This window comes from Oratosquilla oratoria, chromosome 43 (assembly GCF_046742065.1).
Source record: "Oratosquilla oratoria isolate Oo_2021 chromosome 43, ASM4674206v1, whole genome shotgun sequence".
NCBI classification, from domain to species: Eukaryota; Metazoa; Arthropoda; class Malacostraca; order Stomatopoda; family Squillidae; genus Oratosquilla; species Oratosquilla oratoria.
Window position 1 is genome coordinate 15,683,105 of NC_134819.1, and position 9,634 is coordinate 15,692,738.

The 9,634-nt window shown below is 39.8% G+C and overlaps 1 protein-coding gene across 6 annotated transcripts; it reads right to left on the minus strand.

Moving 5' to 3' along the window:
* Positions 1–441: 441 nt before the first annotated feature.
* Positions 442–8,594, minus strand: LOC143022109 (uncharacterized). Of its 6 annotated transcripts, none has more exons than XR_012966032.1 (3): positions 8,487–8,594; positions 7,751–8,048; positions 442–581 (listed from the first exon to the last, which is right to left on the minus strand). XR_012966032.1 is itself a non-coding variant. In XM_076180108.1 (3 exons), the coding sequence occupies exons 1-3, from the start codon at positions 7,862–7,864 to the stop codon at positions 533–535; spliced, it is 201 nt and encodes a 66-aa protein (XP_076036223.1). In that variant the 5' UTR covers positions 7,865–8,422; the 3' UTR covers positions 442–532. The 6 variants fall into 6 exon arrangements, 1 of the variants encoding a protein (XP_076036223.1); XR_012966031.1 differs by lacking the exon at positions 8,487–8,594 and adding an exon at positions 8,438–8,468; XR_012966034.1 differs by lacking the exon at positions 8,487–8,594 and adding an exon at positions 7,400–7,538 and having other exon boundaries at positions 7,751–8,431.
* Between the last annotated feature and the right edge of the window lie 1,040 nt (positions 8,595–9,634).

A 9,634-nucleotide genomic window follows, 5' to 3' on the forward strand; every position in this document is an offset into this window, starting at 1 on the left:
ATTTCATTCCCACCACCCCTCCCATCTCAGCTTCTCATGGATAACGGTATACCCTTGTATCCACCAACTGCCTTGGGTGAAATCCAATGTTGCAAGAAACAGCACATCCATAGCAAGGCCACTTCACCTAATCGGTGACCATCCCCCCTCCATCTCCTCGTACAGAAAAAGAGAAGATGGGGAGGAATCCCTTTGGGCTACATCAAAATACAGCTACAAGTGACCTTAAATTTCTCCACCTCAAATATTTCTTTTCACACCAAGAATTATTCAACATGGCTAACGTAAATTCAACCGCCTTTTTGCACATATCATGACCTCCTACCTATTCTACAGTCCTTTTGGTTATGATGAAATTTCAATCAATATTCTTTGTCAGTGATATACAATTTTATTATTACAATGTTGAATACATGAATACAACAATACATATTCATTCAACCTGACAAATCTAATTTACTGTAAGATCTTCTTCATGTCCCTTCTCTTTCTTTCCTTTGGTTGTATTCCATTATGCAATTCTGAAAATCTTTTACTTCTGTCTGACACTTCCTCCAATCTTTGTTATCAGCCATACAAAACTGAAAATAAAGAAGCAAGTCATTATTACAAATTAAGTCTGGGGTATTGGCTGCATGTTATTGTGGCAAAGTAGCATGCAGTTGATACTTTAGGGTCTACCAGAGCCACACATCATTTTGTCTGTGATAGAGGAAAACTCTGTACATAGAGAAATGATGACACTTTTATACTACGACTATCCCTCCATTATGCTGTCCCCCAACCCCTTGTTACTGTCCTGTACCATTTCTCTAAATATTCATTTCCTTTTTTTTGCCTACCTACCCTGTGGTGGGGGCAAAAGAATACTGCCACCAAGTATTTCCACTCAAGTCATAAAAGGCGACAAAAAAAGGGACAGGGGATGGGATTAGGAGTCCTATTACCTGTAGCCCCAAAAGGGGACATTCCTAAAAAAGAAAGTAATGGCATAAGAGGGTCTGGGAGCTTTCCAACCAGTACCGTAAGGTTTGGGTCTTTTAATGTGCATGGATGTGGTACAGATGAGAGTAAAAGGGAAGAGATAGGCAGTATGTTTGTGAGAAGAAAGACGGATGTGCTGGCTTTGAGTGAAACTACAATGAAAGGAAAGGGCAATTGTGAGTTTGGGAGTGTAGCTGGGAGGTATTCAGGAGTGAAGAGGGAACAAGGGAGAGAAGGGGTGGCTATACTAGTAAGTGAAGAGATAAGTAAGTGGGTAGTGGAGTGGAAGGAGGTGTCATTAAGGTTGATGTGGATGAAGGTGAAGCTGGGAAAGGAGATGTGGGTTTTTGTAAGTGCATATGGGCCTCATAGTGAGAAGAGTGTAGAGGAAAGGGAGGCTTTTTGGGTAGATATAAATGGGTGCATAGAGGGATTAGGGAGAAATGTCAATGTAGTTGTATTGGGAGACCTTAATGCTAGGGTAGGAAATGAACCAACTGACGGAGTGATTGGTAAGTATGGTTGTTCCACGTAAAAATCGTAGTGGAGAATTGATGGTGGACTTGTGTCTCGACAGAGAGTTGATGATAGCAAATACAGTGTTTAAGAAGAAAGTCAAGCATAAATACACATGGGAGAGGGTGGTGGATGGAAGGGTGGCAGATAGTGTTTATGGACTATATAGTGGTGACCAGGAGTATGGTAGGAAGAGTTAAGGATGTACATGTTCTAAGGGGAGAGAGTGGGGGAATATCATATAATTTCCTGGTGGAAGGTAATTTGAGAGTGGAGAAAGAGGAAAAGGGCAGAAGGTAGGGAGGTACTTCGAGTAAACTGCTTAAATGAGAAAAAAATAAAGGAGAATGAGTATAAGAAGAAGTTGAGAGAGGAGTGGGAGAGAGTAAAGGATTGAGTAGAACTAGGAGTGGAGGAGGAATGGGGATGGTTCAAGGAGGGAGTCATAAGGTGTGCAAAGATGGTGTGTGGAACAAGGAGCGTGGGAGGAAATAGAAGGAAGGATAGTGAGTGGTGGGATGAGGAAGCAAAGAAGGGTGTAGAAGAGAAGCAGGCACTCATAGATTGGCTACAACTTAGGATAAGGAAATCATATGAGAGGTACAAAGTAAAGAGAAAGGAAGTTAAGCATAAGATAAAGGAAGCAAAGAGGAGAGCAGATGTGAAATGGGGAAAGAGTATGACAGAAAATTTTGAAAGTAATAAAAAGATGTTTTGGAAGGAAATTAAAAGAGGAAGAGGAGGCAAATCAAGTAGAGAAGAAAAGGTAAAAGGTGCAGATGGAGAGATGATAATGGAGGAGAAGGCAGTGAGAGGAAGGTAGGCAAAGTATTTTAGGGAGTTGCTAAATGTGAAGGAGGATAGGGAGGGAAAGGTAGTTGCAGTGGGAAGCGCTAAGAAAATGAGAGTGATGAGTGAGGAAAATGGAGGAGAAATAGGGAAGGATGAAGTGAAAGCAGCTGTTAAGATGATGAGAGCAGGTAAGGCACCTGGGTTGGGTGGATGCCATGCAGAATGTCTGAAGAAAGGAGGTATAGTTATGGTGGACTGGCTGGCGAGGTTATTTAATGTTTGTTTAAGAGAGGGTAGAGTGCCAGAGGACTGGAGGAGTGCCTGTATAGTTCCACTTTACAAGGGAAAGGCTGATAAGTGTGAATGTAGTAGTTACAGAGGGATCAGCTTGTTGAGTGTAGTTGGGAAGACTTATGGGAGGGTCTTGATTGAGAGGACTAGGAGAGGAACAGAGGGAATAATTGGTGAGGAACAGTGTGGTTTTAGGACAGGTAGGGGATGTGTAGATCAGATCTTTGTGGTAAGACAGATATGTGAGAAAGCTATAGGAAAGGGGAAGGATGTTTTTGGGGCTTTTATGGATCTGGAAAAGGCTTATGACAGGGTAGACAGGAAGGAACTATGGGAGGTACTGCAGATATATGGGATAGGAGGAAAGCAGTTAAGAGCAGTCAAGAGTTTGTATGAGAGTAGTAGAGCTTGCGTTAGGATTAGAAACGGAGAGAGTGAATGGTTTGAGGTAAAAGTGCGACTTCATCAGGGGTGTGTTATGTCGCCCTGGCTGTTCAATCTTTACATGGATGGGGTGGTGCGAGAGGTGAATGCAAGGGTAGTGGGTCAGGGGTTGGAGATGATTAAAGAAAATGGAGAAAAGTGGGAGGTGAGCCAGCTGTTGTTTGCTGACGACACTGCGCTTGTAGCAGGATCAGAGGAGGGATTGAGGAAGTTAGTGACAGAGTTTGAGATGGTGTGTGAAAGAAGGATGATGAAGATAAATGTGGGCAAAAGTAAGGTGATGAGATGTACAAAGTGACAGTAGGCTGGAAGTGAGCATTAAGGGTGAGAAACTGGAGGAAGTGGATAGTTTCAGATACTTGGGTGCGAATGTGACAGGAAAGGGAGGAGTGGGGGTGGAGGTAGAATATAGATTGAGAGAAGTGAGTAAATGCCTTGGTGGATTAAAAAAGTGTAATGAGGAATAGATATCTGGGAATGGATGCTAAGAAGAGGTTTTATGAAGGAGTGATTGTGCCAACAGCAATGTACGGGGCAGAAACATGGAACATGAGAGAGGAAGAGAGGAGTTTGAATGTGTTTGAGATGAAATGTCTGAGAAGTATGATAGGGGTTACTAGGATAGAGTGAGAAATGAGGAGGTGAGGAGGAGAACAGAGGTGGAAAGGGAGCTGGGAGATAGGGTTGATGAAGGAGTATTAGGATGGTTTGGACACATGGAAAGAATGAGTGAAGAAAGATTAGTAAAAGAAGTGTGGAAGGCAGAGGTGGTTGTTGAGATGGATGGATGGGGTGAAAGGAGCTTTACAAAAGAGAGGAATGTCTGTAGAGGAAGGATGGGAGAGGACAGAAGATAGGGGTGAATGGAGAAGGATTGTGTATAGATGAAGCTGTGATGCATGAGGGGGAGTGGGTGGGGGATGGTGGGTGAGGAAGTATGTATGAGAAAAAAATTGACGCAGCCCGAAGGGATTTCTCCCCGTCTTCTCCTTTTCTGCAGGAGGGGTCGCCGAATTTATGAAGTGGCCTTGCTGTGGATGTGCTGTGTCTTGCGACACTGCTTCTGACCCAGGGCAGTGGACAGGATGCAGGGATGACCCGTCATCCAGGAAGTGCCAAGATAGGAGGGTGGGAGGAGAGTGGAGGGGACTGGAATATATGGGAAATGAAATGGGTGGGAGTGATTTCTATGCCTTTTTCTTTTTTGGCTACCCCCGTGTAAGGGGGAAAAAGCCTTTGGTATATGTAAGTCTCCCTATTTTCAATGCAGCAATACAAAACAATTGTTAGTTGGAATAATTAAGTTATTCCTAAATAGTGGCAGTGACAGCAAAGGATTACACTGTCAGTTTCAGGCACTGACACACTCTTGGCTATCAGGTGGCAGCAGGTCCAAAGACGAGCCACTTGAAGATGGTAGGGCAGCAATCAGTCCTCCTTTTCCAAGTTTTCAGCCCCTGAATCTCACTTTACATCCTGCTATACTATTCTTTACAGGAGTAGGTGAAAAATTGCAGGATCTCAAAATCAAATTTGTAACAACAAGCATCTTACTCTCTTCAATACAACGATGCCTACATAGGCGCCGTGAGGCATGAGTGGGTATAATTTTTTATGTAGATGCCGACATCAGCATCGTGATTACATTTATTTTGTAGTTGTAGACAAGTGACCCCTAGATTCTGTGAGCTGGTTTGATCACATTTTTTTTGCTTTTATTATTACTCAGAGTGAAAAAGAGTAGTATAGCAGTGACTTTGTTTTATAATGCAAGTAGTGTGATGCATCACACATTAGGCATCTGATGCTGTGCACAAGAATTTGACTTGGGCACTATAATACATTAAAGAGGTTGTGTGGTATTATTTTTTTTAACACCTGTCATCCTAACTAATCTTCTGGAACTTTAATTATTTATAAATTAGGACATTTCTTTATAAATAATGTTGCTACTTAGCTATTTAATAGAGATAAATCTTGAGTACCCGAATGAAGCTGCTCCATGTCAAATGTGCACTTCTTATTTGACATGGAGGAGTCTCAGTCTGCTACTGCATTTCTATAGAGTAACTCAAAGTATCTTTTTTAGAAGTGCACACCTATGTGATATAGCATTAGAAAATTAAATATTAATTTTGTAAATTATAATACATCAATGTAATAAATATTTTTCTTGGCAGAAATCAATAACAGAAAATGTTGCTAAAAGCCATGCACAAAAGAACTTAAGAACATAAGAATGAAGGAGACTGCAAGAGACCATAAGGCCTACACTAGGCAGCTCCATATCCATCACCACCTGTCATCCCCCATCCATAAAGTTGTCATATCGTTTCTTAAAACAACTGATAGTTTCAGCACTTACTATATGGTTACTAAGTTTATTCCATTCCAATTCTTGCCCATTTCCTTTTTAAATCTAAATTTGTCCAGTTTATAACCATTACTGCGAGTCCTGTCCTGTTCTTTTAATATTGTTTGCATCACCTTGTTAAAGCCTTTGATCCACTTGAACACCTCTATTAGATCACCCCGCACTCTGTGTCTTTCCAGAGAGTGTAAGTTAAGGTGTCTAAGCCTCTCTTCATAAGGTAAATTTCTGAGTCCATGTACCATTTTGGTCATTCTTCTCTGTAGTGATTCTAGTGAATTAACCAATTCCATACGGTGACGCCTACATAGGGGTCATGAGGAGCAAGTGGGTACGCGATGATGCTGATGTCGGCATCTTGATTATATTTATTGTAGTTGTACCTACATAACCTCCATTGTCTCTAAACTGGCTTCATCATGTTTTCTATGGTTATCAAAATTCACAGGTGAAAGAGAACGAACGACTGAGCACTGACTTTATTTTTTATAATGCGATTATTATGACGCAACATCGCCCATCAGGCAGTTAATGCTGCCAGACATGCGATGTGCCCCGGAGTGAAGAGGTTAATGTCCATTCTGTAGGACGGAGACCAAAACTGTACTGCATAGTACTGCATTATTAAACTCTATCGCTAGATAGAGTTTAATAATTACCTCTGCCCTTCTATTCGTTACCGTCCTAGCAATGAAACCTAATGCTCTGTTAGCTTTATTTCTGGCGCTAATGCACCGCTTCCTGGTTTTAAGGTCCAGACTCACTAGAACTCCCAAGTCTCTCTCACACTCAGTTTTCTCTAAAAGTGTGTTATCTAAGCTGTATCTATTTTCGGGGTTGTGTAGCCCTACATTTAACACGCTACCCTTAGAGATATTGAAGTTCATTTGCCATTTCACCAACCATGTGAACAAGTTGTTAAGATCATCCTGCAGATTCTCTTCGTCGTCTCCTCACCTAATTAGTGTCGTCCGCAAACTTACTAATATCACTTTTTATCCCATAATCTAAGTCGTTTATGTACATAATGAACAACAAGGGACCCAAAACCAAGCCCTGGGGGACCCCACTAGTAACATTGCCCTGCCTAGATTTTACTCTATTTATGGTGACCCTCTGTTTTCTGTTACTAATCCAAGCTCTAATCCATTCTAACACTTTTTCTCCTATGACATGGGCTTTGATTTTATTTAGTAGTCTCTGGTGTGGCACCTTGTCAAACGCTTTGCTAAATTCAAGTTAAATAATATCGTAATTATCATTGTCATCTGACGCCTTATACAATTTAGTGTAAAAGATAGAAGATTAGTCACACATGACTTACCCTTGGAGAAACAATGCTGTGAATCACGAATTAAATTGTCTTTCAATGTGTTCTCTGAGTCTATTTACTATTAGATTCAAGCATTTTTCCTATAACTGATGTCAAACTGATTGGCCTATAGTTGCATATAGAACAAAATTGTGTTGACACCTTCAGACACCATCTGTTTTGATTGACTTGGAGGACAATGACAATGACCTTGATGACTTCAAGAAGAACAAGTACCACATTACTGAATACAGGTTAGGTTAGGCTCAGTTAGAATAGACAAACTTATCATACTTTAATTTCTTTGACCTCTGCATCTACCAAAACAAAGATGGCATTTCAGGCAGCAGAATCGGCTATATTTGTTTGTGTATAGCTTTTACCAACCTTTTCTGTTATGGATTTCCACCAAAAATAACATATATCATATTGATGTATTATAAATTTACAAAATAATTATTTTTTCATTGTTATATTGTGTAGGTATACACTTATAAAAATCTACCTCACTCAAATAATTATAATGTCTATGATAGTTTTTAGCTTGGGGGCAGTCTAGCAGGGTTTAGCAGGCAAGGTTATATCAATTTTGTTAAGTTTATGAAAGTTTTCCATTTCATCATTACATGAGTTTTGTGGTACCATCCAGAAACATTTGTTCATACACCCCTAGCATTAATTCAGCTTACCAAGAGTGGAGGGGTGGGGGAGCAAATCAGGTTTCTGGGTGGAACCACTATTATCATGATCTATACTTTAAGCCTCATGTTAATGATTAAGTTTATATTACTTGGTTGCACAGGCAGTCATTTCTTGACTTCGGATGATCTATGACAAAATCCAGAATGAAGATTTGTCAGTACATTACATGGTCCTCCTGGAGTAATAATCAAACTTCCCAATATCCCCAAATAATATTGAATTAATAAAGACTAAGTGAAGATGGCTTTATTTCCTTGTTATGGTCATGTTATTCAAGTACTAATGGCTAGTTATATTACATAAATTACATAAGTAATACGATTTATGCAAATTGCTACCTGAATTGAATAATGTTTTTCCAAACAACCCGTCTTGCTTATCATTTTCTCAACTGGATCCTCCTCTTCATCACCACTTGACGTCTGGGATCTATTGTGTGGATTGACTGCCATATCTTCCACAAACCATCAATTCCCTCGACATTACTGTTCTTGTTTATCTAGCGCTGTCGAACCTGGCTACTTTCTTAGGACCGTTCTGCCGATAGTTTAGCAAATTTACATCGCTCAGTTGCCGTTGTCTTGCACAAGAGGAGATAGGTAAATTCGGGGGATAACTCAACAACGTCACTAATCACTGGTGAAAAATGTAGAAACACATTTGTAAATCACAACTAACACCGCAATCGGAACAGTGAAAGAGTTGAGTAAGCAAAACTATATATATCGATTGCTAACTGCATAACTCTTCAGTAGTACATAATGGAAGGAGGATGCTGTCTTAAATAGCAACCTTTAACAAAGGGAAGGGAACTGGAAAAATAATAGATGTTACTACCCCAACTCTTATGTGACCTGAGGATGACATGAGGTCGGATCAGAGGGAGGAGGATGAAACTTGTTGACAAATTTGTTTGATGAATAACCCTGATATATCTGATAATCTGGGGTCCTCTGACCCTTGGAAATATTCATCATGGGCAAATATAATTAAATTGGATTCCACTATTTTCCTTCTGAACCCACTATATGTCTCAGCTATGGACAGAGCAGCCTTGATTTTGTTGAGGGATACCTGATTCCATGAGTAAAACCATCCATATCTGCGTTCACTCATAACTGCTCTGACCTCCCCTCCCCCCCCCCTAATTTGTTCTTCAGAAGTTTAGTTCAGCATAACAATGATTGGTGTTTACAAATTGGTTTCCACCTTTGTTTTGCCAGTCATAATATGGCATATGTCTCAGGTAGGTTCCGAGAACAGTTATGATCTGACTTTTTTCTGCATTCTCCTTGTTGTTTTACTCATTCGAGTACTGGTCCCCTGTACCCTACCTCTGGTGCTTCAGGTTATAATGTACTACTCCTTGGTGCTCATAGTAATTGCCCACTCCGTCCTGAGATTCAGGTAAAATGTTAGATTTAATTAATAGGTGACCCTAGCTGCAGTGTAGGTTTCAGTTTAACGTAAACAATGACGGTTTTTACTGACAGGCACAATTTTATATAAAATTTAGCATATGGGTGCATTATTTGTCATATTTTCTTTAAGATGTGTGATTTCCATGAATTACGTTTTTATCCTCTGCAAAATTACCCACCACAGCTACGAATACCGTCAAATTACATGAAAATCACACATTTTAAAGAAAATAGTTTGAATAATTCAACTATATGCAAGCTATTTCACTTATAACACAATAGTAACAAACTTAATAGTGTAGTTTGATCCGTACCACCAGTGATCATAGATAGCGGGCAGGACGAATCGTAGCTGTGGTCCGTAATATTACGGAGGATAAAAAGTAACTTCTCTTTGATCAAATTACATGAAAATCACACATTTTAAAGAAAATAGTTCAAATAATTCAACTATAAGTCTATTACGTTAATAATATAATAGTAAGAAACTTAATAGAGTGAAGTTTGATAAGATGGCGGGTTGATGTTGATGTTGTTATCCGATAATCCGACCCGATAGAAAAAAACTAATTAAAACCTCCGATTTCTCAGCTCTACCGTAACAAGCTGCCTTTATTTTGGTATTAAAATAATTCGCGATACTAGTAGTTTTACTTTATTTTGGTCAATTGCCACAACCGTAAATATGTTAGCTCATCTTTTACGTTGAAACATATACCAATTTTCGATTTACTGCTGAATGCAGGCCGCCATGTTTATCTTATGTTTTTATTGACCGACATGTAACTGATGATGTGAATG

What these genes read in the sequence shown, in the direction of transcription:
- LOC143022109 (XM_076180108.1), bottom strand. Translation starts at nt 7,864, where the DNA reads ATGGCAGTCAATCCACACAATAGATCCCAGACGTCAAGTGGTGATGAA. An exon ending in AAAAACATTATTCAATTCAG is followed by an intron (nt 7,539 to 7,750) that starts GTAGCAATTTGC and finishes ATTTTGTCATAG; the next exon opens with ATCATCCGAAGTCAAGAAAT. An exon ending in ATGACTGCCTGTGCAACCAA is followed by an intron (nt 582 to 7,500) that starts GTAATATAAACT and finishes CTTTATTTTCAG; the next exon opens with TTTTGTATGGCTGATAACAA.